The 26,547-nt window shown below is 56.6% G+C and overlaps 7 protein-coding genes across 7 annotated transcripts; 3 read left to right on the top strand and 4 right to left on the bottom strand.

The window, feature by feature from the left end:
• Positions 1–27: 27 nt before the first annotated feature.
• On the bottom strand, positions 28–859 carry B0H18DRAFT_616389 (uncharacterized protein). The gene is made up of 3 exons (XM_048038792.1): positions 763–859; positions 590–711; positions 28–530 (listed from the first exon to the last, which is right to left on the bottom strand). The coding sequence occupies exons 2-3, from the start codon at positions 667–669 to the stop codon at positions 182–184; spliced, it is 429 nt and encodes a 142-aa protein (XP_047889925.1). The 5' UTR covers positions 670–711; positions 763–859; the 3' UTR covers positions 28–181.
• Positions 860–1,303: 444 nt separating this feature from the next.
• On the bottom strand, positions 1,304–1,713 carry B0H18DRAFT_957238 (uncharacterized protein; the record flags this gene model as incomplete). The annotated part of the gene is made up of 2 exons (XM_048042554.1): positions 1,304–1,478; positions 1,538–1,713. The coding sequence occupies 2 exons, from the start codon at positions 1,711–1,713 to the stop codon at positions 1,304–1,306; spliced, it is 351 nt and encodes a 116-aa protein (XP_047889924.1).
• Positions 1,714–2,651: 938 nt separating this feature from the next.
• B0H18DRAFT_1025678 (Mechanosensitive ion channel-domain-containing protein) lies at positions 2,652–6,962 on the bottom strand. The gene is made up of 16 exons (XM_048029767.1): positions 6,591–6,962; positions 6,251–6,570; positions 5,179–5,733; positions 4,925–5,116; positions 4,812–4,856; positions 4,754–4,776; positions 4,508–4,637; positions 4,406–4,454; positions 4,144–4,349; positions 4,027–4,083; positions 3,928–3,963; positions 3,778–3,901; positions 3,425–3,715; positions 3,316–3,359; positions 3,194–3,253; positions 2,652–3,167 (listed from the first exon to the last, which is right to left on the bottom strand). The coding sequence occupies exons 1-16, from the start codon at positions 6,688–6,690 to the stop codon at positions 3,090–3,092; spliced, it is 2,310 nt and encodes a 769-aa protein (XP_047889923.1). The 5' UTR covers positions 6,691–6,962; the 3' UTR covers positions 2,652–3,089.
• Positions 6,963–7,993: 1,031 nt separating this feature from the next.
• Positions 7,994–10,177, bottom strand: B0H18DRAFT_1025670 (uncharacterized protein). Its single transcript, XM_048029766.1, has 10 exons — positions 9,937–10,177; positions 9,843–9,884; positions 9,630–9,750; positions 9,527–9,573; positions 9,389–9,434; positions 9,245–9,334; positions 8,719–9,122; positions 8,344–8,655; positions 8,199–8,279; positions 7,994–8,137 (listed from the first exon to the last, which is right to left on the bottom strand). The coding sequence occupies exons 1-8, from the start codon at positions 10,019–10,021 to the stop codon at positions 8,387–8,389; spliced, it is 1,104 nt and encodes a 367-aa protein (XP_047889922.1). The 5' UTR covers positions 10,022–10,177; the 3' UTR covers positions 7,994–8,137; positions 8,199–8,279; positions 8,344–8,386.
• Positions 10,178–13,638: 3,461 nt separating this feature from the next.
• Positions 13,639–16,297, top strand: B0H18DRAFT_957235 (uncharacterized protein; the record flags this gene model as incomplete). Its single annotated transcript, XM_048042553.1, has 5 exons — positions 13,639–14,029; positions 14,080–14,550; positions 14,631–14,774; positions 14,826–14,936; positions 14,988–16,297. 5 exons carry the CDS (start codon positions 13,639–13,641, stop codon positions 16,295–16,297), a joined length of 2,427 nt encoding a protein of 808 aa, XP_047889921.1.
• Positions 16,298–19,619: 3,322 nt separating this feature from the next.
• B0H18DRAFT_881390 (uncharacterized protein) lies at positions 19,620–23,680 on the top strand (the record flags this gene model as incomplete). The annotated part of the gene is made up of 3 exons (XM_048040840.1): positions 19,620–20,165; positions 21,761–21,765; positions 23,332–23,680. Coding segments are annotated over 3 exons (900 nt in total), but the record flags the coding sequence as incomplete, so codon positions are not given.
• Positions 23,681–23,812: 132 nt separating this feature from the next.
• On the top strand, positions 23,813–24,928 carry B0H18DRAFT_831246 (uncharacterized protein; the record flags this gene model as incomplete). Its single annotated transcript, XM_048039397.1, has 1 exon — positions 23,813–24,928. A coding segment is annotated over one exon (1,116 nt), but the record flags the coding sequence as incomplete, so codon positions are not given.
• Positions 24,929–26,547: the final 1,619 nt, after the last annotated feature.

Raw genomic sequence — 26,547 nt, 5'->3', positions numbered from 1 at the left:
AGGCAAGATGAAGCATTGAAGAGATGGGCGGGCACGACGTTGATAGACCTGGCCTAGGTGTTGCCTAGAACGGCGATGCAATGCTGATAGAGACGAGGCGTGCGGGTTCTTGCGAGTTGTATGGCGTCGAGATGCGAGATGAAGGCGACGCGGAGTCGAGAGGGTGCTGGGTTGATACTTGCTATGCTTGCGAATTGAGAAGACGAGGCTTAGGTGCAGAAGCCGTGAGTGAAGAGACCAGGGATGAAACCATGGGGACGGATAGGAGAAAGACGTCGCCCAGTGTTCCCAGATACTTGCAAGAGAGGCCAACACTTGTTGTGCGATGAGACGTAGGACCAGATGGCGAAATACGAAGCCTAGGGCCGAGGGCAAGAGACAGGGACGGAGTAGACATATCGATGACGTGATCCAGAAGAGACAAGAGGAGAGATTTGATCCAAAGAGTCCAGATAGGGCGTTCCATCGTAATCAGGATTCGAGACAGAGAGGCGGTGTAGGCTGTTGTACCGAGTGAGCCGAGAAGTTGTCTGCAGGCAACCACATGTCCGTCAATTCAGACAAGTATGCGAACGACACAGATACTCACCTAGATAAACAACGGACCCTATGGCCGGGAGCGCGGCACACGCACGGCCATAGTAGAAGAGTTTGAACCATTCGAGACATCGAGAACGCACCAGGCCAACTGTCGTCGTCACCAGGACGACACTGAAGTATAGACATCAGCATAAGTAAGCCCACAGTGAAGAAACCACGTACCCAGCTAGCCAGGCGCGCCACCCGGCCTCAGCAGCACGACAAGCTCGCTCCAGACCGTCCGCCATGGATCCTCCGAGTCGTCATCCCGGGGAAGTCGGCTCGTCGCGGTGCTACCATATACCGGTGCGCATCCCAGTACCAGGCATCGTGATCCGGACCCACTAGTTCGTTGAACAGCGGGTACAGATCGCTCTGACGAACACGTCGTGGAGCACGAGCTCGTCGTCGGGCCCTCACTACACGCGCCAGCTTGAATATGAGCAGATCCAACAATAGACAGGCCAGAATCGCGACCAGGCACTTCTTCCACGGGAAGAATGCGACCATGCCACGCCGAGAGCCAGACTCTGGTGGTCTCGGTCCACGTTGCGGACTGGATGCGGGCGGCGGTGGAACGCATCGTTGCCTTCACCGCCCCACTTGCGGTCACTTGCGGCGCCGCGCTGCGAGCTTTGAACCGAAGGTAGGCGGGGGACTGGCACTGGCTCGACAGGGTCAATCGTCAGCACCTGGCCTTGGACCTCAACGCGCCAGGCCACCATCATCGGGTCCATTCCGGCTCTTCCTGCGCCTCCTCCTCCTCGCGGAACCACCGATATTGATCCAGTCCCCAGTAGTGGACCAACATCGCCTTGGTGTAGACCGGAATTGGCGTCACCGGGACCTCGCCGTACGGCGGCGACCATGATTCACCGGGGGGCTTGCCAGGTGACAGGCTGCGCAGCGATTGACGAGCATGAGCACAACGCCAGTATCAAAAGTACAACACACTCACAGAGCAGGACACCAAACCATCTCCAGTGCCTTCGGGCCGTAGAACACGGTGCTGCCTCCGAACGTGATGCAGCGCTGTGCGGTGTGTAAACGAATTTTGACCACCACCATACCACTAAACCGAGCAATGAAGACGAGACCCGTGAAGGCATAGTAGAGAATTGGTAAGATGAGCATCGCGGCGGTGATACAGAGTGAGTCTGCGGTGACGCGAGGCGGGGCGGAACTGAATGAGGAATAGTGCGGGCGCACGCCGCCTTTTATACCGGGCGGGGCGAATTCTGACAGAACTCTATTCTTGTTGAATGCGATTAAACACCTCGTGACCGACGCGTCGCGACGCGCGACGGGCACATGATCATCTTGGTTGATCGTATTCAACTGCCAGGCATACACCACCGATCGACGCCAGCAGGACACTGACAGCGGCCGGCGTGTGCGGCACAGCTATGGCACGCAGCCGCGTCTTCAGCTTGTTCCGGAAAGTCACTGTCAAACTTTCAAGTAAGAAGCATGGTGTTTACTTACCGGTATCCGTCGGCGTGTATTCTGCTGGCAAATTGCTAGGCTCTTGCTTACCGCGCCGTGTGGCGGCGAACATCATTTTCTCCTGGCTGAGGCAGGCGACTGTATAGAGGTACAAGCTCAGCAGGCGGCCGTGCCATTTTGACTTGATGATTGCCTATGAAGTTCGTATACTTACTTTGCGATGTGAGTGACGTATCATTGTATGCGAAGCGGCGTAACGTGCACGAGTAAGAACATGTATACTCACTGCGCAGATCGCGACCCGAACACCGTGCTTGCGCCCGTTCATGATGAGCTCCGTAAAATGAAGCATGTCTATGATTCAACCGTCCGCGTCAGTGTTAGCTTGGAATGACTGAATTACAGCACCTACGCGCAAGTATCTCCAGCTTCCACCGTCCATATCCAGGAGTAGTACTCTCTGAGCTGAATCGTCGAATCGTACGGTCGGCGTGACTGTCGAACAGAAGAGAATTAACGACCCTCATTGGCGAGTTATGTACCACTTACTGGTGGCATAGGTCGACTAGGTGAGTGTCCGACGTCCGTAATTTTGATACGGCGACGCGCGTCGCTCTAATTCGCACATAACATGTGATCGTGTTTCCGTTAGACGCCTCCGACCTTCGGCGTGGCTAAGTAGCGCTCAACGGTAGCTCTTTGGATCCTCACTCGTCAGACAAGGAAGAGAGTACTGAGCTCTCATGAGGAAAACGAACTTGTGGTACATCCGGTATCTTCGGCTATGCTAAGGGTGTAGCGATGCAGATAGTACCGTCAACAACGACTGCTTGCGTCGGCGTGCGTCAGTGGGGCTGGGGAACGGACGCCAACAGACTGCCCGTGTCGAGTTCATTTGAGTCATTGAGGGACGTGTATGAGTGGTAGACAAGAACGATATACTGCTATGCGATATAACAAGCTGTGTTCAGCGAGTGCGGCGACCCAATTAACTGGTACAACATGCTGGCAAGAGATAGAGCACCAATACATCTTCGTTCAGATCTATGCAAGAGAGTTCGGTATCACTTCGCCGACTGGCTGCGCGATTGCGCAGGTCTATTTTGTGTCGTCTGCAGCTCTATCTCCTCTGCAGGCGAGTTCTGTGACAGGGGCGAGGGGTCGATACTTGCGCTGTGGGCATCACGGTCGGCCTCTGGCGGGGCGACGGTGCTCTACTTGAGAAGGACTGTAGGGAAGAGGGAACCTCGTCAGTACAGCTCGTCATACACCGCTCACGACATTACTCACACCAACCATGGTATCTTGGTCGAAAACATCCCTCGAGTCGTCCACTGTACATGCAAGCGTCAGCGTCACTCTCCGGTATTCAGCGGAAGCCGGAGCGAATAAGACGTACTGATGATCGCGTCGTGATCCGACAGCGTCCACTGCTGCGGCGCCTGCATCGCCGCCATCTCCTGCGGCATCGGCTTCGTGCCCACGTCCGCCTCGCTGCGCTTGCCCTCCGCACGCTCCTTCGCCTCTGCCTCCTCCTTCGCCTTCTGGTCCTCCTCGTCGATCTTCTCCCAGGGCACCAGCGTGACGCGCTCGACTGGCGGCGGGGGGTCCGGCGGGCCCTTGGGGCCGTACACCTCCGCCTGTGCGAGGGCGGTCTTGAGTGCGGTGATCCACTTGTTGCGACGGGTCACTGAATCGAGCCGCGTGTGCAAATGAGTGAGGTCCTGTGCTTCGGCGAGTGTGTGTGCTCACCCTTCAGTGCGCCCTGCTGCCAGTTGCTCTTGTACCTGATGTCCGCGGTGAGCGTCATCATGTCCTGGTCGGCGAAGTCGACGATGGAGACGTCGAAGCTCGGCTGGAAGTCGCGCCGCTCGGACTTGACGAACGCGAGCATGAGCTCACGCAGCTCTCGATCTGTTCGAACGTCGTCGCGTACGCCTGTGGAGGTAGGGAAATTTCGTTGAGCGTCGTCTATGCAGTGGGCTCCTCGGGGGTACTAACCACGTCGAACGTGAACGTCTCCGACATCTGCGAGCTCCTCCGCATGTTCAAGATGAACTGCGCACAGTACAGTCAGCGCCCCGCCTCATTAGCCCACCTACCACGCGGGATACTCACCTTGGTGTTCAGCACGGAGTGCGGCGCCTGTACGCAAGTGCCTCCGTTGTCGATCATCACCGTGCTCAGGAGCCTAATCTCCTTCACGGTGTACTCAATCGTATCTACTGAGATACGATCGCCGACGTCGTACGGGTGCTTGACGAACAGGAAGATGATCGAGGTGAGCGTCTCGACGAACGAGCTGCCCACGAGCCAACTCAAACCTGTCAGGACAATTGAGCGTCACAGGTCCGGAGGTAAGTAGACCAGCGGGACGTACTGAGGATGAACGTCCCGGTGGTCGTAGCGAGCGTCAGCAATTGCGCCTCCTGCGGAAGTCGTCAGCGTGACATACAGGCATGCAATCATTTTCAACACTTACGAATGCAACGGCAAGCAGCAGAACGACGATGAAGAGATACACGGTCATCAAGATATTGTCCAACCGCCCGACGGCACTGTCTAGATCGCGCATCGAATGCTCAATGGACAATTGTTCCCGGTGACATTCCCTACGAATAGCGCAAACGCGATGTCAGCGATGCTCAAACCAACATTCCATACCAACGCACATGCATGCGATCTCGATCTCGTCCCGCGTCGCATCGCCGTTCATGTCCTTGTCAACAGCGCAAACGCCATATCCGCGTCCTCGGGCGTCGGGAAGAACCTAGCAATATCTCCACAGTGAGCGAGTGCGCGCCCGGCTTCACGAACGAATAGAACAGCGTCTTGCGAGCTACCAAACGCATATTCAGCACCCGACACACGCAGCCACACGCACTACGCAACCACGCACCATCCTCGACTTGTTCGCGCTCTCGATCGCCGTCTTCACGACCGCCTGCGGCGAGTTCGGCTGCAGCACGGAGCTGCCCGCGATCTCGCTCGCCACGTTGCCCAACGCCGTAGTCGTCGTCGTCGCAGCGACCTTCACGCCATGGAGCGCGCGCTTGATGAGCCGGCCGCGCTTGCGAGGCGGCCCGTCGCCCTGCTCGTCGCGGAGCGTGTCGCTGCGCCAAGGCACGTCGGTCGATGGCGGTAGAGCGCGACGAGCACGCGGACGGCGAACTTCTGCTGCGCGACGCGCTCCGCGTACGAGCGTTCGTGGAACTTGCTCGCGATCCACTGGATGGCGACCTTCTCGGCGAGGAGGATCAGCGTGCTCTCGAGGATCGCGAAGAAGATCTTCGCCACCGTGCTCAGCGCCGACGCGTCGCCCGACGTCGCGGTCGGCTGCTTGCGTGTGCTGATCAGCGGGTTGAACGACACCCACACCCCGAGCGACCACAGGAAGAGCGCAATGTACCGCCCGAGCGGCTGCAACCAGTCAATATACCGTCGCGCGCCGACCGCGACGACGCCGATCGTGTGCCGTGCGATGTGCGGCAGCACCAGCGTGACCGCCCGCGCGCCCCACCAGCCGAGCCAGACGACGGACAGCCAGATGCTCCACCAGAGGAGGCGGACACCCCAGACGGTCGCGTTCGGGTAGGCAGTGAAGCTCAAGATGCCCGGGATCCAGAGCATGCCAAGGACGGGGATAATGTAGAGAAACCATCGAGTGATGATCGACACATTGAGCAGGTAGTTGTAAAATTTGACGAACTGTGGGTGAGCGAGTGTTCAGTATGGGTTCGCATGAGACATCGCCAGCACAAGGATTGGTAGACAGCAGCTCATGGCAGCAGTGCGATTTTGTTGCACTTCATAGACTAAGTAGATACCACACTCTGCGCTGAAGCCGAGGAGTACTTCATTGCCCACGGAAACCCCCAGCCTTGGGTATTTCAAAGCGGATCCGTGATCAAATCTGAGCAGGAGGATCGCCGCATGTCCAACGTATAACGTGGTATCATTTGACTTTACTGTCAATGCTAGCGTATTCACTCCGCCGCGTGTCTTTGGCCTTTCTGTCCCCGCATGACCATTGGGCGCTTAACGCCCAACGTCCAGTGCGAGACCCGGCCCAAACCTAGTAGCTACCATGCAGCTAGTGCGCCAACACAGCGAACCGTCCTGCTATGCAGGATGGCTTCCAGCAGACCGTGCGGAGGCAAGGCGACTCGTCCCCAAACATCGCTGGAGCACATGCTCAGGATAGGCCAGAAGACGAAAAACTCACCGCATTCTTCGGCATATCACCCTCAGCATAGACAAGATGCGCCTGGCTAGCCCGCCGCGGGTCAAACTCGACGTACGAGTGCTCCAGTCTGCGGATGCCGCCGAGGATGTCCCAGCTTGCGCTCCGCCTGTGGTCCTGGCGGAGGGTATCGCTCGTCTCGGTGCGCTGGTGCATACCAGGGTTGCCTGGATCGGCGGCTGGGTAGGAGCTGAAGTCGTGCGGCTTGGGCTCATTGTTCATGGTGCCGTCGAGCTTGTTGTTCTTATCTTCGGACCACATGCGGTCGCGGTGGGAGGGCAGGAGGGGTAGGAGGGAGTGTTCTCGCCGGAGTCGTAGTGACGGTGGTTGTGGGTGCTGTGTGCGAGCGTGGAGGGGGACCCGGGGCGGGAATATGATGAATCGTCTTGAGGGATCCGGGAATGGCCAGCGCCAGGACTCATCGGAAGAGATGCAAAGTGAGATCTGAGGGTAGGTGCAGGGAAGTTACTGTGATAGGCAGTCGATGCTGCCTGCCGTATCAATCACGCGGGACGCTAGCTCAGGCCGCGTCGGTGACCGGTGGTGCTACGGCTGCTCGAGGAGAGGTCGGCTGCAGAAGGAGTGTCGTGGTAGGAGATAAAGAAGCGAGGAACGCGCTCTGGGAGGCCATGGTCTCGAGGGGAATTTGATGCTGACGCCAGGTTTGGCAATTGCATGTGATCGCGTCCTCGAGATCTGGCAGTCTCGCAAAGGCTTGGCAGTGGACGTCACCGCCCTCGTTCTTTTCATTTGCAAGTCCTCCGCAGCCACTCCCAACCCCTCCCCGCTGCCCGAGTCGCGTACCTCGTCGACGCCGCCCTCGTCGCCACACGCGCTGCCTCCCATCCAACGCCCTCGCCCTCGTGCTCGCCTATGGCGTAGGACCGTGTGATCAGCAGCCTCGCATGCCGGCACCCACCGCCCGACCATCTTCTTGCCCTGGCAGTGGCCCACCTGGCAGTCAGTTCCGGTGTCCGAAAGGGACTGCCACATGACGAGCCACCCCAAACCTACCGTCGAACGGACCCTGTGCAGGAGCCGCCGGCTCATTTGTCCCGACGGTCTTCACTGCTTGCACGACAGATGCAATCATCCTTCCACCCCACACGATTAGTACCATCGCGCGCAGCCACCAGCATCAACGTACTCATAACTCAGTCTCGCCGCATGTGCATTGCCTTCCGGATCCCATCCTCGGTGAGCGATCGTCCGGTCTGACGGTTTGAGGCCCCCTTTACGCCGAAATTTGCGGGTAAATGTAGAGGACATTGCATTCCTTGCGGGGCGGTGCAGCGGCCCCGGGGCTCGCAGTGCCGCCTCTTTGTCTGGCAGTTCCGCAAACCGTTTGTTTGAATAAGCGTGGATGCGCATTTGTCGAGATGAGGTGGAGCGCAGAGTGGTGAGCTTGCTCGGCCGAGCGCTGTACGAGGGCATGCTAAAAATAGATACTGTGGGGCTGAGATCTGCATGCCAATCTCAGCCTGTCCTATTCTGGGACGACGTCCACTGCAGGCTGCAGCCCATGGCCAAGACCCTCCCGAAGGTCTAAACCACAAACGGATGTTCCCCACAATGCAACAGATTCGCTCGTAGGTGCATAATATCGATGGGCCTGCTGTCGACACGCGACAGGCGTTTAGGAGTATGTCTCAATGGTTGGGAACCCATACAAGGAGAGCGTGAGAATGGTGGCTCGCACTCACCCCTGCGCACAGTACTTCTCGCGTGGGGTAGACTCGATTACTGAGTAAGGGCACACAAGAACCTTTGGCAACGAGGTCGACGGTCGTGCATGGTGGTGGTGCACGACTCCAAGTTCCACTCAGACTGCGGCCCTGACTTTGATCTGGGCAAACGTCCAGCCTCCCGCTTGCACACGGCGAGTTTCTACTGAATACCTCTCGAGACCATTATGAAGTGAAGTACGTACTCATCGAAGACGCCACCAACCACGAGGTTAAGCGCAGAGCACTAAGACAAGGCCATATGACAAGTAGTGACGGGCGCCGTTCTATGATGGGGTTAGCCAATATAAACAGCGGGGCGCATGTTTTGCAGGCTTTGGTCGAACTTACCGGGGTCAACAAGGCTACATAATTTGCGAGGAGCGATGATGTCTCATTCCGAATACACGGTACGGTAGTCTGGAGGTAGCTGCCAGTCCTGCACTGAGACTCCCCCGTCGCGCGCGCGTAATTCAATGTCTGGTCGAACGTCGTTCGTGCTTCCTTCTGAACGGCCGGCCTTTTCCTGTCCCCAGAAGTTGTTCCTTTCACGAGCAGGGTAGCCATCGACCTGCGATTCATCGAACATCGGAGTCGGCAGCGGATACGAGGTTTGCGAAATCAAGTTTGACTCGCTTTGTGCATTACTCGACGCCGCGCCTTCTTCACCAAAAGTCAACTTCGTTGCGCAAGGTCAACGGCGCAACAGTGAAAGACGCCACTCACGTGATAGCTGCTCGGTCGAGCGCTGCCCACGAGGTTGGCTGAGGAAAGGTGAGACCACATGGGCGGACGCATCCATTTGGGTAGATGGTCGGTAGTCCCCGTCGTCGGCCGCGTCCACGATCGTAGGCTTATTATGGCGGAAACGGTGCTTCCTCTTATACAGAACCGCCACGATCACGCCAACGAGCACGAGTCCCAGAGCGGCACCAAGAGTGCCGCCGACCACTGCGGCCCTGTCGACCTTGCTACCTGAACTAGTCTGAGCGGGAGATGTGCCTGTGTTGGTGCTCGTGGCCGTACCCGTCGCCGAAGTGGTAGAGGTTGTACTGCTGCTGTTGCTCGCACACATGTCAAGGGACTGGTTCGAGGCCAAAGTCTGCTGAGCGAGTAACTCGAAGGTCGTGCTGTTGTGGGGAACCATGATGAGACCACGGAGTCACGACCACGAAAGAGACTCACAAGTCCCTGCGCAGACGAAACGATTGTTGCAGTCAGATCACGAAGTTTACATGCCAGAGCAACATACCATGAGCCATCCGGCCAGTATATGCTGTACAAGAAGGGACTGATCCGGATATTCTTATTGCAGACAGCGTTTTGAACGCTGTCTGGTAATCTTTGTTACCATATCAGCCAGTACTCTCTCCGCGGATGAAGGACTGACACTCACGTCTGGTTGTACCCATCCCCGCAGTACAAGCCACTGCCCGACGTTCCTGTACTCCATCGTAGTCGTAATAGCACCAGCACCTAAACAGTGTTCGCCTGAATCGTCGGATCTGTGACAGGCCTCGACAAACCCACGTACTGGCACTGTGCCCAGGATCACCCGCGCCGAACTCGTCCCATTGGCAGCTGGATAAAGTCATAAACATGAGTGTATTTTGATTTGTGAATCATCGAAATCGTACTTGATACATAGCATTCGCAGAGACCATGCAATAGAGTTGCAGCAGCAAGTGTCTTGAAGACAATCAGCTTCCTCAGACACGACGGATCCGGGAGATACCGCGTACTTAAAGGATCGTCGCACTGGTCAGTGCTGCCATTAAGGGGCCACGTCGGCGTTGTATCTAGACCGAGACTTTAGACCTGAGGCGCAATTCGGCACTGCCATAGCGCACAGTTGCTATTGCAGACTTGCCGCAGTCGCTGGTAAGTCATACCTAAAGAACGGCGACGATCAGCTCGCGTATACCTGAACGATAAAATGCGTACATGGGTCCTCTCCGACAGCATTGATATACCACTGGAGGGTATTGCTGCCAGCATAGCATGCTGGGGCGCCTGAGCCGGAGACCATCGTCGAAGGAAGAAGAGAGTAGAGACAGCTATGAGTCGCGTCCAGCGAGACGCGTACTCAGGGATAGTCATTGTCTAGGGAGCGTAAGTATGGGTAGTATGGTCGGAAGGTGGGAGTCAGTGATCTGAGTCTACCACTTGGCAGGTACTATGGCAGTGCGGGATTAATGAACTCTCCTAGTGCCGGAGAACAGCCTCCTTTCGAAAGAAACCTGGCTTCTGGCCAATGACAGTTCACCGTTGGACAGTTGGGCTTGAGTGATGTGATCAATATCTCCCTTCGATTGAAGATATTGATCTCCCTTCGATTGAAGTGCATTACGACCACATTCAGCCCACGCTACGTACTTAAGTAGTGAGATCGCTGATGCGGCGGGCGCGGCGGAATATGTCAGTGTCAGCGTGAGACGGCGCCCTTTGGGGGATCTTGTGCCAAGGACGCATGTTTGACCGACCCACGGTCGGCTGACATTTAATAGACATTATTAGCACTGATTGCGAGTCATGGAGAGGACGAGGTGTCAATTTCCTGTGGCCAGACTCTGGATACAGTTCCTTCGATGGGAGTGAGAACTTGGTGACGAGATGTAAGAGTCGAGGCGTCGTCGAGCTTAAAAGCTGCTGCTTGATCGACGTCAGCGGCGACGGCGGCGTCTGCTAGACACGACGCGTCTCGGTCACATGATCGCCGTGCCACGCCCGTCGTCAGCAATGAGCATAGCATAAGTAGCAACACCACAATGCATGCTGCAGAATACATCAACGAAGGAGGTGCAGATGGGTGATAACAGTCTGTGGTTCACGAATCGCAAGTACAAACACCGGGACGACATTTGCGATCTACAAAACGGGGCGAGAGTCCAGGTGCCAACTGACTGGAGAAACAGGACTATGTTACATACAGTGCGCGCCGCCCCCACTGAGTTGCCAGACATGTCAGGGCTGAGCATCTCATTTGCAATCTGCCTCCGACTGCGAGCGCTGCAGCTCGGATTGTCATCAACGTAGAAACATTATTGACGACGTTTATGCAGTGCAAACCAACTTGACTTGGAGGCGTTGAGTCCAATAAGGACACGTGGTCAATAGATGCGGTTCTTGTTCCCGTTTTGGACGACTAGTACTTCAACGTTGCCACAGTCTCCTAGTCTGAGTCTCATACCAAGACCCTCCACACGGACGTGAGGAGTTTCTGTCGACCTACAGTGTCCGTCCACCGCATTGTTCGCCAAAAAAACATCTGACTTTCCCCCGGGAGGGCCTCGTCGTCGACGAGCCCTGCGCAGACCTCCTCGTGGTCCCGGGGGTGAGTAATCCCGCAAGGGATGAAACTAACATGCGCTGAAAGGTCTACCTATCGCATTTATGCGGAGAGACCGGGTATTGCACCCCTCGCCTCTACGGCAGATACACACCCCCTGCTTCGGGTTCACACTGCGTGACAACAGGCCACGACGTCCCAAGATTGCCCTCTCCACGCCGGAGTCCGACAATTGGACGTCCTCGCACCAATGGTGCCCAGAGCCGCAGACTTAGAAAAGCCCGGCCCACACCCTCATATGCCAGAGACTGAGCGCCAAAAAACGGTCCATCCCTTAGCACCGAACCGCAGCAAACCGAGTCACGAGACACTCTCCCCACACAACATAGGCCAACTCTCACACGCCACAGTGGCTCCGCCACGGCCTCTATCCGATGCCTATCCATCTGAAATATCCCCGTCCAAGAGACACTCCTGCTGGCCCCTAGCCTAGCCCCCTCTCCCGCATAACTGGCACTATTTATGATCGGACAATAGTACACCTAACGTAACTCCTCCCCTCTTTTAAGCGCTTGTCCCTGTGGCAGGCCCACGTTCCCCCGCGTTGATCGCACCCAGGAATGTCTGACCAAGTCCCCTAAACCTGGTAAACGCCTGTGCTGCCTATATCAACCCGGCCCTCTCAGCAATCGGCTGCAGACCGCTCTCAAAGAGAAACACACACCAATCTTTCATGCCGCTCCCACATTCTACCACCCAAGCCAGCTCCCAGCGCACCTAGCTAAACCACCCCAAAGATATAAGCCGTCTGTCCGAAAATTTAAAGCTCCCCCACCTCCTCCCCCAGCAATCCTCCCTGCCCTCAGCCTCCCACACGATCCGGAACCGGCAATTTCGATCGTCGTACTCGGGAGACCGGAGAGGCAAGGCAGATGTCTAACCTGGATAGTTGACGAGCGCCCCGACGAGCAGCTGGAAAGCGGGCGCCGGGTTCAGCTCGCCACTGGCAATCTCCACTCCGGGATGGGCCGGCTCACGGTGATCACCGCCTTCCAACGTCACTGGGTCACGTGGCTAATTGCTGGCGGCCCCGGTGACTGCGGACTCCGTGTCCCGGTCTCATGGTCCCGCCTGACGCGTAAAGAAAGTCTGGACCACTCGAGGCTCTACCGTCACCTTCCCACGGCCCTACATCCCCACCCCTCGATCCTGTGCGACCCTCGCAAACTGTCCAGTGACGACTACCCCTACGCGTTCGACGACGAGGAGGACACGACCGGTGAGGAATGACAACGAGAAAGGATAACCCACCTCGCAGTAGCGGAAGCAATTAGCCAGACCGCCCATACACGGCGACGCAGGGACTTCCTGCCGATCATCACCCTACAGTGACAACCACCCGTGCGCCGCGGCATATCCACTCACCATCAACCCTGACTTACACTGCACATCTAGCGCACGCGGAAGCAATATCCACGCATTAAACACGCACAAGCGCCGCGGACCCTGCAGGATACTGAGTCACCGAGCGCCCAGGGAACTCTGAATCGACACTCATACCCGCCATGCTCCCCGCACCACCTCCTGTCTGTGCTCTGCCCGTCCACGAATCGAGGCATCCACCTCCCCCCGCTCCATCACACCATCCGGGTCCTCACGTACTGGTACACTAGTCACTCCCATATGAGCCACGGCCGATTTGACCGCCCCACACACGAGCAGCCTTACGACACCTGTCTGAATGGCCCCCTTGACGCCGCGAGACATCAACACAGTCATCGCCGGTTCCAGCAACTGTCCCGGTAGTATTCCTCGGGTAGCGTGCCCGTACCTTTTCTGTGAGTGGCCGTGCCAGTCTAAGTTAGCTTCGAACGCCTCCCGATCCGTACGGGACGTCTCGACCTACTCGATCGACGAAACTGAACCTACTGGGCTGGCAGCCGCGAAGGGGCCACTCTCTCTAGACTCTCTAGACCCTCCACACTGATAGTTTCGTAGACCACCCACATCGCCTCGAGTCCTAATACTCACGGCTGAATCCGCTCCAGTATCCCAACAGCACCCACCATACCGAGCCAGAGGAGTGACGATACACGCCCTCGACATATACGTGACAGCCGCGAGAACAACGACACATCGACGCACCAAATTGATCTGACGCGTAAGCCTCCCGGTCTCCACACTGCAACGCCAGGGGCGTTTTTATCGGAAATCGCGCCCACGCTTCACTCCCACCTCCCCGGGCAAACACTGCCGCAGAAGAAACCGACAGGACACACTCATAAGTACCGCGGAGCAAGCAACCTACCTCCCAACCCCTTCTCTTCGCTACTTCTCGCAAACTCGCCCATCTCGACATGCAGCAGAACCTACCCACCCCGAAATCGACGGCCGAACGCAGCTCGCCTTCGCGCGCCATACGTTCGTCCTCCTCGATAGAACACCTCCGGGCCGCCTCCCTAATAAAATCCCCGGCGCACCGTGTCAACGCCGAGCCCATCACCCCCGCCTCAGGCAACTTCGGGAGCACGCCGAGGGCCGTCTCGCCGGTCCAACGCACGGGCAAAAGCTACGCAGCTGTGGTGACGAAGGTACCCTCGCCCCCGCCTCAGCCTCCGACTGACGCAATTGCCACCCACGCGGATGGCCCCGCCCAGACGGTGCCCGCCGTCGAACCCACCGTCGTCCCCGCCTGCTCAGCCACGACGCTAGCGGCAAGTGCCCAACTGACCCCAGTTGTCGTTAAAAGTACGTCACACCCCCGCATCTCGCGTCCGTCCTCCTCACTCGCCAGCTAGCGGAGGAAGTCGACGCCTCCCTGACCACGAACCACCCCGAGGATGAAGGATGGATCCTCGCGACCAAAACAATCAAGGCTACCAGGCAACGCGGCAAAAAGGCCAACAACCTCGGCCGCATGCAGCCCGCGGGGCAAGACGACGATACCGCCTCTCTCCGGGGGCCGTCAAACGTTGCACTCCCGGCCCTGGGACCGGCTACCCAGCGCGCCGCCAGCGACACCCGTAAGCGTCGCAGAGTGTCCTCGGACACCGGAGGTAACACCGCCGACGCTGGAACGACGACGCGAGTCCAAGCATCGCCGCCTCCTCCTCCCGCCATTGCTCACCGGGACGAGCCAATCGAAGTCTCCTCATCCCCAGATAGCGCCATCGACAACGACCCACCTGCGCTCACGACGTCTGACCTGGAACCTGAAGACGTCGAGATGCGAGGGCCCGAGGAGCCAAGTCCAACAGCAGCCTGCGATGGTACGTCACCACTGCTTTCCCCCCGTTTGTGTAGTCACCTCACGAATCGAACATACTTCGCGACCGTCACACTTATACAGTGCACCACGCACAATCGCCCGCGATCTCTCGCCAAACATACGGAACCCCGCTCATGGTGCGGCGATACCTGGAACAGCAATCCTCTCGGTTCCATAACATGCCACCTGCCGCAAGGGATGCGTACAACGAGGGAGACATTGAAGGTCTGCCACGCCTCGCGTCCCATCGTCGTTACGCTCCTGAACATCGTTTAGACCTCTACACTCCCGCGGGCTCCCCGGCGCCTCGCCCCGAACGCGATCCTCCCCCACACCTGGCTCGTCGTCCTACTTCCTCCGCGCCACTCCCTCACGCGGCGCCGCCAGGTAGGCATTACCTCTCTCAAGGTGACCCGCTGTCACCAACGCTTTTCATAGCGGCAAACCGCGGAGCGGCCCCCGCCAACGCTCCCGTTGTAGACGGACGCGACGACGTACTCTGGGCACAGGCCGACGGCCCCCCCATCGCTGCGCACGCTGCCCTCCCACCCGCTCCTCCCCTTCCCATGCCTCAGCTGCCAGCCCACCCTCCGGCCTTTGCGCACCCCCATCCGGTCCACTTCGCTCCCGGCCCCTTCCCCGTTGCACTCGCGGGACCAGCGCAACCCATCGCGCAAGCACACGGCCTCCCGCCCCCGTCCGCAATGACGCGCGCTCCGAAGGACGGCTGGCTCGCGATCCAGGGCGACTTCGTCATGTGGCCGCTGAAGAACGTCAAACGGTCGCAAGCAGCAGAGTGGTCCGCCGATCCGGACAGCTACGTCCTCCTCCATTTCCCAGGGCAGAGCGCCAGCGACAAGCGCGGACACCGCACCCGCCTCCGCATCGCCGACACGATCCTGAAGAAGTGGCTCGGCACGCTCAAGGCGAAAATCACTCAGCCGCTCCCCGAGGTCCCTTCCTCGAAGCCCAACTCGGACCCCGTCTACTTCCGTGTCGGCAACATTACGCCCCCGGAACGTGCCCGCCTCATCGACAACCCTTGGGCGTCCACCGTTGACGGGACAGTCGGCATCGTCCCACCTCCACAACACCCCCCCACCTTCATGGGTGCCTGGCTGAATCCTGAGCGCCTTGGAGAAACGGAGGACGAGGTTACCGCCGGTTTCGTCGAGGGATTCCTCGAGGAGGACATTGACGAGATGACCCGCTCAATGCTGGTAACCGAGATCCGAGACGACGGACGCTGGGGCCATCTAACGTTCGAAGAGGCGCACAACGCCATCATCTCCTCCATCTGGACCCGCCAGATCACCGTCCACGAGGACCGCGACGACCCCGACGGCGAGCCCGTCGTGCTCCTCTACGTCGAGTCGCCGACGTCCGATGAAGCTGAGTGGAAGAAGTTTCGCAACCGCGTTCGCGCTCACGCTTTCGGCAACCTCCTTGCGGGCCCACCGGAACTCGTCACCAAGGCGTACTATTGTATGTACTGCCACAGTATCGACCACCCCACTGACGCGTGCTCCCTCCCTAACACACCGGGCTGGCACGGCCCGTCGTTAAAGGAAGCCAGGGAGGCCCTGGCGGAGGAACGTCGCAGCCGCGAGGCCGAGCAGCGCGCCCAAGGCAACAACGGCGGTGGCCGAGGTGGTCGTGGTGGTCGCGACGGCCGCGCGCGCGGATCCAACAACCGAGGCCGCCGAACTGGAGCCGGAGGTGGACGCTCGTCGTACCATAACACCTAGTTACATGTAAACCTGTATCACTCCTTGCCTGCGTTATGTGTACCCTATTACGCTATCTGAATGAACACTGTTGTTACCGCGCATCGCACCTCCTGAAGGCGGCAGAGCCACCCCTCTCCCGCGACCAACATCTCTCGCAAGGACTCTTCACTGACCCATCTCAATCCCTCACACCGTCGAGTAACCAACGGGCCCAAATTTACTGACCGCTCTGCGGGACAGGAAAGCCCTAGGCCCTCGACGTACTCTCTCTCAACAGCGAACGGGTACTACTAGACTTACCCGGGCTGAGAAGCCAAAGTCGCCGCTGCGCGACATGTCCCCTGTGGAAGTCAGGAGCGCTTCCCCCACCTGACGTATCGTTGTAGTCAGGATGGCGATGAGCAACGGTGAATATACATACAAACGAACAAACCCCGGACGTTGAATCGGCACCCGGCTATCATCTCCTCCATCCGAGAGAGACCAACGAGTCCCCCGCCCCCGCTGATCTCGGTGATCAGATGGAGGAACTCGGCGACGGGGCTGCCTCAACCCCTGCACTTGACTCGCCTCGTCGAGAACGTAGGAGTGGAGGCCGACCCCTGCAGGCATCGCTTAGGCAACCTAACGACCCGGCTTCCAAACCTTCTGGGAGAAAGACGAAAGCGAGCCTGACCATCAGCTCTCTCAATATGAACGGGAGAGGCGGCCTCATCGGCCCAAGAAACCAGAAATGGAACGACATAAATCAACTCCTGCGTGAGGACAAAATCGGTGTCCTCTGTCTGCAAGAAACTCACATCAATGAGGCCGACGTCGACACTCTTCACAACCTCTATGGCAGACGGGTCTCTATATGGAACTTGTGCTCGAATACCGCCTCATCCGCGCAGGGAGTTGCCATTGTCCTGAACCGCGAACTTACAGACGTCGCTAATGTACGTTTCCAGGAACTCATCCCGGGCAGAGCCATACTCCTACGAATGCATTGGCATGCTGACAGATACTTAACCATCCTTAACGTATACGCACCCAATCCCCGCAGGAGAACGCTGTCTTCTGGCAAACATTGCTGCACATGGCGGAGGGCCGTCGCTACGACCGTCCCGACATCCTGGCCGGGGACTTCAACATCGTCGAGGAAGCCATCGATCGGCTCCCCGCAAAAGAAGACAACGCTCCGGCAGTCCAAAACCTCCGAGCGCTGCTCCACCACTTCAAACTATATGACGGGTGGCGACTCTCAGAACCTACGAGGAAGGACTTCTCCTTCCCCCAGCGAGGTAGTCTGACCCGATCGCGCCTCGACCGCATATACGCGACTACCGACCTTGTTAACTCCTCGCATACGTGGTCCATACACTCCATGGGAGTCCAGACTGACCACAGACTTGCCAGCGCCGCCCTCAACACTGCCAATGCGCCCTATGTCGGGCGCGGCAGATGGACCATGCCACTGCACTTACTATCAGACGATCGGTTTCTACAAAAACTGGCAGACCTAGGCAAGCGGACCATGACGGAGCTCAGGACGCTCGCTCAAACAGAAGTCCGGAACCCGGCCTACACAGTACAACATGCCCACTCCGCTTTCAAACAAGCCGTCCAAGACATGGCGCGGCAACATATGAAGGTGACCGCCCCCAAACTAGCAGCTGAAATCCGCCGCCTCACTGAGCACCTCCACGACATAGAAACGGACGACTCATACCCCTCGTCAACCGCCCTCTGCCACACCGCCGCGGCCATTAGCAATCGCATCCTTGACCTTGAACGGAAACGGTATGCAGCAGCAAAACTCAGTACGACAACGAGATACATCCTTAACGCAGAAAAGGTCACCAAGTACTGGTCAATGATCAACAAGGATAGAAAACCTCGGGATGTCATTCACGCTCTCCACGACACGCGTCAAACCGCTGCCACCTATGTACGCCGGTCAGACAAAATGGCAGAACTTGCCAGGGACTACCACGACTCCGTACAACGCACCGACTCCCCTGGCTTCTCCAACGACGCCCAGTGCACTGCCATGCAATCTGTATTGGCCGACATTCCCTCCCAGCTGGACGGTGCTGACTCAGAGCTCCTAGCCAGCGAGGTCAGTAAAGACGACATAAAACGCGCGCTGAAACTAACGCAAACAGGGAGGGCCGCCGGTTTAGACGGCATCCCTTACGAGTTCTGGTCTGCCTTCGCCCGCGGCGACTCGTCCGAAGGCGCCTATAACAGCCTCGAGCACCTGGCCATAGTCTTCAGCGACATCGATTCCTTCGGTCTCTCCCCGGACAGCCCTTTCGCCAGTGGTTGGATGTGTCCCCTATACAAAAAAGGTGACCGCCGCGAAATCAGTAACTATCGCCCCATCACCCTACTAAACTCTGACTACAAGACGTACACCAAAGTACTCACCTCGCGCCTGGGGCAAGTAGCTGACAAACTTATCCACAAAGACCAAGCTGGATTCGTTCCCGGCCGCCACATTGAGGACCAAACACAAACGTGTCGAGTCCTGGTCGACTACGCCGAAGCGACTGAGGAAAATGGTGCGATTATAGCCCTCGATCAGGAGAAAGCATACGACAAGATAGACCATGAATACCTATGGCGCACGCTGGAGGCTATGCGAATTCCCACCCGCTTCATTAACAAGGTAAAAGCCTTGTACGCGAACACCAACACCCAAGTAGTCATTAATGGCGAGCTGAGCTCACCTTTCCAAGTGACCCGCGGAGTCCGGCAAGGCGACCCGCTCTCCTGCTTACTCTTTGACCTCGCTATAGAACCGCTTGCCCTAATGCTCCGCCGCTCCGATATCCTTGGCTTCCGCATCCCCGGCGCCGTGGACCGCCTCGTAACGAAACTGTTCGCCGATGACACGTCTGCTTTCTTGTCCAAAGATGACAACTGGAGCACCCTATGGAACACCCTCTCCAAGTGGTGCACGGCCTCTAGGGCCAAATTCAACGACGGGAAGACGGAAGTCATCCCTGTCGGAACGACACAGTATCGCGACGAGGTACTCACCTCACGCCGCCTCGACCCTGACAACCCCGCGTCCTGCGAGATACCTCCACACATCCGAATAGCCCGCGACGGTGAGCCGGTACGCGTCCTAGGCGCATGGATTGGTAACAACGTTGACCAAGTCGGCGTCTGGGCGCCCGCGCTCCACAAAATAGATGCCTTCCTCGCAAGATGGGACAAGTGCCGACCCTCCATGATAGGGAAGAGACACGTCGTACAGATGGGGCCCGGAGGTATATCCCAGTACCTCACAGTCGTACAAGGTATGCCCAAGTCCGTAGAGGCGGAACTCACTCGCACCATTCGTACCTTCATGTGGGGTAGCTCATCCATACCTCCCATTAACCTACAGACCCTTCACAGGCCAATCAAGGCAGGTGGGCTTGGCCTCCTCGACATACAATCCCGAAACGAGGCGATCGACCTAGTGTGGCTCCGACGCTACCTCACACTTGGGGAGGACCGGCCAACCTGGGCATTCGCGATGGACGCCATCATTGGCAAACACGCTACTCGTGACGCCGGAGCTATACGCCCTAATGCGCAAATTAACATGTTCCTCCAAAGCTGGAACCCGTCAGTGAGCAGCCGATCCACCCTCCCGCTCTACATTAAAAACATGCTCACCACGGGCCGGAGATACGGAGTGCATCTCGAGGCACTGAAGGTCGACGGGCCCCTCAAGAAACAACTCCCGGCATGGTACCACATCGGCGCCACTAAGGCCCTACGGAAGCTGAACAACACGAAAGTGAGCGACTGCCTCCGCGATCGCCATGGAGTTTCGCTAGTCGCTGACCTCCTCAAACTCACCCACTTCGCCTGCGGCAACATGCATCCCCAATCCCCACATTATTCAGTGGTACCTACTCGATACTAACGGTACAGCCGGAGTGCATTTCGACCGTTGCAAACGGTAGAGCCGCCTCCGGCCGGAGCTGTGATTTCCTCATTGCAAACAGGCCGGCCGGACTGGTTTCAAACAAGCCGGCCGAGTGTATCTCAAACCAGTTCAAACGGTCCGGCCGGTGTATCCATAGGGCACCTATTTTCTGTCTGAACAGGGGGGCCATTTAGTGTCTTGCTGGCAACGGACCGGCCGGGCAATAAGGGGCTTTAATTGTAACAGATCAACCGGGATACTCTTTCTCCTATGGTAACGAACCGGCCGGGAAATGGGATCCTTCATTTGTAATGGGCCGGCCGGAGTGCATAGTTCACCAGTTGCAATGGGCCAGCCGGAGCACATGCTCCCTGGCTAATAACAGACCGGCCGGGTTGCATCATCTCTAGCTGGCAACGGAGCGGCCGGACCATTTTTCCACATTGATAGCAGGCTAGCCAGGCCATATAATCTAGCACTCCACACTGGTAACGGTCCGGCCGGGCAGTGGCACCATCCATTGGTAACGGTCCGGCCGGGCAACAGTATTGTGACCCAGTATTGGCTGGGCCAGTCAACAATAGACCATACTCCCTTAGAACAGCCTACTAGTAGCATGTATTATATGTCCACAGTGCATGCCCTATCACATTGCCTGAGCTGTTAGCTCACTGGCCAGCCATGCAAACACTGGCCGAGAGCATTCAAAAACCTTCGGCCTATTGTATTATGATACAGAGTGTGATTTGAATGATTGTATATGTAAGACCATCACTAATGGAGCCCAACATAGTGTTCCCACATTTTAAAGGGGCTTAGTGAAGCTGCCACCAGCCAAATTAAATGGCCGGACATCTCAAAACATCGGCCGGGCATTTTAGTTCATTGGCCGAAGCTTTTGGCCGAAGCTTTTTATTCATTGACCGAAGCTTTTCCTTCATTGGCCGAAGCTTTTTCTCACTGGCCGAAGCTTTTTCTCACTGGCCGAAGCTTTCACTTCATTGGCTGAAGCTTTTCTTCACCGGCCGAAGCTTTGGATTGACCGGCCGAAGCTTCTACTTCACCGGCCGGCGAAAACAGCCGGTGCTCGGCAAAAAATGGCCGGCCGGTGCGCAAAACCGGCCGGGCTGTTGAGTTACTATATGTGGAAATGTGGTATTGTCTGGGAGCCCTTCATTCGCAGAGTCTAGTATCAATTTCCTAGTTTTCAAGAACACGTAGTTAGGCCAGGATATGCAAGACAAGATTTACTACTCACAGGCTTCTTTGCAAAACATGTTATTCAATTCCTGAAGCCAATATTCTTTGCCCACACTGTTTGACAATCTAGAATGTGTTATCACAATGCATAGAGTAGATCCCCAAAAGTAATAGTCTTATTCTTTGAAGCTGAATGCAGGACAACAAATAAGGGGTATACAGGTATGGTATACATGTTGACTTCCTGCAGCTAATGTTCTTTCCAAACAGTGTTTTACCATCTAGAATAGTTCATTGACCCACAAGGAATCAGTCCTCCAAAGGAATAGTCTTATTCACACAAGCTGAAGGCAGCACAGAGTTAAGGTGAGGGTGGGTATATGGGTATACATGTTATACTGTGTTCACATCCTGAAGCCAATATGCTTTGCCCACAAGGTTTGGCAATCAAGAATGGCACAGAAACATCTACCCACTGTTGGTAATGGTCCGGCCGGCCAATCCTCATAGGAGATGGTCCGGCCTGTGCATGATCCCCTTAACTTTGTACCACATTCAGCTCATGTGAATAAGACTATTCCTTTGGACGACTCACTCCTTATGTGTAAATGAACCATTCTAGATTGTGAAACTGTGTTTGGAATGTAGATTGGCTGCAGGAAGTCAACATTGTTTGACATGTATACTATACCTTACCCCTTATCTCATGTTCTGCATTCAGCTTTGAAGAATAAGACTATTCCTTTTGGGAATCTACTCTATGCATTGAAATAACACATTCTAGATAGTCAAACAGTGTGGGCAAAGAATATTGGCTTCAGCAGTTGAATAACATGTTTTGCAAAGAAGCCTGTGAGTAAATCTTGTCTCGCATATCCTGGCCTAACTATGTACCTTTGGACACTAGGAAATCAATACTAGACTCTATGAATGAAGGGCTTCCAGACAATACCACATTTCCACATATAGTAATTCAACAGCCCGGCCGGTTTTGCGCACCGGCCGGCCATTTTTTGCCGAGCACCGGCTGTTTTCGCCGGCCGGTGAAGTAGAAGCTTCGGCCGGTCAATCCAAAGCTTCGGCCGGTGAAGAAAAGCTTCGGCCAATGAAGTAAAAGCTTTGGCCAATGAAGTAAAAGCTTCGGCCAGTGAATTCAAAGCTTCGGCCAATGAACTAAAATGCCCGGCCAATGTTTTGAAATGTCCGGCCTATTGATTTGGCCCTGTAGGGACAACCTGGCTAATTTTATGGCCAGTAAAGCAAAAACCTGGGTGAGTGAAATCTCTGGCCAGTTAATTTGGCCAGCCAGTGGGGCTGTTTTGTGTTTTGCAGCTTCACTAGGCATCCCTAAGTCATGGGAAAATTATGCTGTGATCTACTAATGATGGTATACCCCATAGGTGCATAATACATATAGTATTTCAATAGCCCCCAGGGGGCTGTGACCGGCCGGACCGTTTGAAGCAGGACAACTCCTGCCCGGCCGGCCTGTTCGTGGAGTCAGTTTGTTTAGGCTGGCCAACCCATTCTGGACCAGATAGACTTCACTCCGGCCGGTCCGCTTGCAATGAAGGGATTTTATCCTGGCCGGAACATTTGAAGTGGTGGGGCCTGAGTCCGGCCGCTCTGTTTGCAACGTGGACCGGCCGGCCGCTCTGTTGCATGTGCTAACCCTGCCCTCCACCCGGCCTGTTTGCAGTGATGTTGTATGGGTCCGGCCGGACCGTTGCCTATCCAGCCGGACTGTTTACAACAGGTACATTACCCCGGCCAAAAGCCCGGCCGGCCTGTTGCAAGCGGTGCATTGTTGCTAACGGTAGACCCGGACTACTCCGGCCGGAGGCGGCTCTACCGTTTGCAACGGTCGAAATGCACTCCGGCTGTACCGTTAACAGCGAGGTTTTCCACTGAATGGGCTCCAATCCCCGCCTCCCTGGGGCAGCGACTCGTGTCCCTGCCCGGACTGTTCACAGTGCCGCAGGGAAGGCTGCGCACACCCGGCCAAGTGCCGCCAAGCCGCTTTCCGCCTCCTCAGCGAAATCCTTCCCAAATGGAACCCGCTAGCGGACGACATTGTCGATGGCCTCACCCTGACGACGCGACGCCGTGCTAAGAACCTTGAGGCGAATTTCGATGATGGAGACACTCTCACCTTCGACCCATCAATTACCACCCGCGGAGGCCTAACCGAGCTTTTCCGAGCCTTTGTGAACCCGAGCTCTCTCACCCAACCTCCATCCCACCGCAGACGACCAGGACGTGCGGTGCCAGATGAGTCCACCACCGTGTACCTCTTCCGCATGCTCCCCAGAACCCGTCAGAGAGACAACCTCGAGGACCACCTGCTAACACCTGCATCATTCGCCATCTGGTTCGGACCGGATGACCGTCGCAACACTCTGTTTAATGCCATCGTGGACCCCTCCTCACATGCGGAAGTACCGAGCGAACTGGCCGGTGCGTTACACGCCATAAACAATACCCCACTGGACGCTCCCTTACACCTCCTCTGCGCCACAGACACACTCGTGGACATGGTGATGGACAAAGCCCCTCACTGGGAAGACTACGGGTGGATTGATGTGGCCTTCTCCGCCTTCATGCGCGCCCTCCTGAACAAAATGCGTCAACGCTGCGCCGCGACGACTCTAGGAAAAATTGCCTCACCGGGAGCCTGGGCGTCCCTCGAACGCGCTCGCCAAGACATGTCTAGCAACCTACAGGCCCACCTCCCTCGCATTGACCAAGTTGAACAGCTGGACTTGACATGCGACCCTCGGTTCAATATCTCGGGTGCTAGGCTACACTCCGTGACGCAGGCCCTGGCCTACAAGGGCATTCTGGAGTGGAAAGACGCCCCAGCCCGCCCCGCCGCGCAAAGAAACATCCAGGCCATACGGGACCATAACGAGGCCAGAGGCCCCCTGCCAGACGGTACGATTTGGACGAGTCTCCGCCATAGAGATTTTAGCCGAACTTTTGCGGTCTTCCTGTGGAAGTGTGTCCACGACGCGTTGCGATGCGGTGCGTACTGGCTAAAGATCCCTGGCTACGAAGACAGAGCTCAATGCAGCTTCTGCGGCGCACTGGACTCGATGCAACACATTCTCTTCGAGTGCACAGCAACGGGCCAGGCGGTAATATGGGAGGCAACCGCCACACTCTGGAAGAAGAAGGGCCTCCAATGGCCGACCCTGACGGCGCCCAACATTCTCTCCCTAGGTCTCAAACAGTGGTCCGACGGAAGAGGTCGCCCCCGGCCAGGTGCCACACGCCTCTGGAGGATCCTGATCTCTGAGGCAGCGTACTTAATATGGAAGCTCAGATGTGAACGTGTCATCGGACACGAGGGCGAACCAGGCTGGGACCACGACGCATCCAGCCCTGCTCGACGTCTCACCTTCGCAATGAACAGACGCCTATCTACAGACGCTGCAGCGACGAGAAAGAGTTTCGGAACACTGGCGCTGAATGTAGACCTCGTACTAGCCACTTGGAATCAAACCCTGTACGATGAACAAGCGCTCCCCGAAGATTGGACCAGGTGCAACGGTTTTTTAGTGGGTAGTTCCCCGGTACTACGCCTCGATTTCGACCCGGGTTGACGAGTCCCACACTGACAATGATGTCGTGCGTAAACGCATTTTTCCTGGATTGCACCATACCCCCCTCCACAGATCGCGGACTCCGTCCGCATGCTGGACCACCGGGGTCGACCAATTGTCGACTGCCGACGTCCGTAACAGCCCTCCAAAAAAAAAAAAAAAAAAAAAAAACATCTGACTTTGAAAATACGTGGCCCGGCTGGTAAACATGGCCAAAGGCGAAATACCAACCATTGATAGGACCCCGGGCAAGGCGCTTATATGTCCGATCCGAAAACCCCGGATTTTGGGCCCTTATGCCCGCACGATTTCGACCCTTTTCGACCCTTGTTATGTCCGCATCAGGATAGGACCTACCTTTAGGGGTGCTTTATGGCCGCATGACGGATCGGACCTCTAAAAAATGCAGTAAAATCGGCAAAAATGCCCAAAAATTCGCTGCATACCCTACACACGGCGTCGGAGTAGACTACCAAGAAAAATGTCCACATTTGTCTCTCGTTATTGTCAAAACGGTTGCATGAGGAGGAGGAACATATAAGCGCCGAGTACTATATCTCGAGCGCCCAACGTTCGTAAGTATGAATGTACTCTAGGTACCGGGCCACAAGTAGTCGCTAATTGACATGGATGGTGAGAGACAATCAAGCAGGAAAGTCAATCGGTTGCGGGATGATAGCAAACATGGGGCGTCAGGAGGACTGATGGTCCTTCATGACTTGGTTGGTACTCAAGTTCGACGAAGAACCTGGCGCATCTTCAGAATGAGGTCGACCGTGAGATTTTTTGTAGCTGGTCACTGCCAGTAGTCGTAAGGCTCGTATCCGATGGCTTCAACTTGACCGTGGCCATGGCAGTCGCATATTTGAAGTTCGCGAACAATGGTATGTAGCCGACCGGGACAAATGCGAATGCGAAGAAGTGCCCTCGTTAGAGTACGAGAAGTGCGCCCCTGCGAGTCAAACACTTGGTCAGTATGCCTGTATAGCCAACATCCTATGGGCCAATTGCTCTGGCTGAACCTGGGACGCATATTGCCCTCTCTGTCTCCCAAGCGGTACCACGACCATATCGCATCTCAATGAGGCATGCAGCGATGACCTTTCCAAGCTACTGAAGCACTCACCAGTGGTTCTATCACGATCGCCTTGCTCACGTTCTCACGTCCGCGCACATCGCGCTGTGTTTGTAGAGCGCTGTCTCCGCTGGCTTGTCCGTGCCGCCGTAGCCAAGCATGTCAGGCGCAGTAATTGAGTGGCCCCCCGCCTTGAAGAACGTTGGTTGCGCCAGTCATATGACATTGCCGCAGTGACAGGAAGCCATGTACAAACAGAAGGGTCGGGTTCGACGCGTCTCCGGACGAGTGGTAGCTGTGATCGAAGAACGAGATGCTTTAGTCTCTTGTATCTGGGTGAGCCAAACCAGGTCGAGCGCACCCTACTAGCAATCTCCATGTGTCCGTGTCAAGCCATCGCCGCATGATCTGCGAGAGAGGCTAGTAGGGCCTACGAGACGAGTCGGACCCGGAGTGCGAGTCATTAGTGATGTCACTA

Source organism: Fomitopsis serialis, assembly GCF_022376445.1.
Source record: "Fomitopsis serialis strain Sig1Antser10 chromosome Unknown B0H18scaffold_72, whole genome shotgun sequence".
Taxonomy (NCBI): domain Eukaryota; kingdom Fungi; phylum Basidiomycota; class Agaricomycetes; order Polyporales; family Fomitopsidaceae; genus Fomitopsis; species Fomitopsis serialis.
The sequence above is the reverse complement of the archived record's forward strand: the minus strand, read 5'-3'. Positions and strand labels throughout refer to the sequence as shown.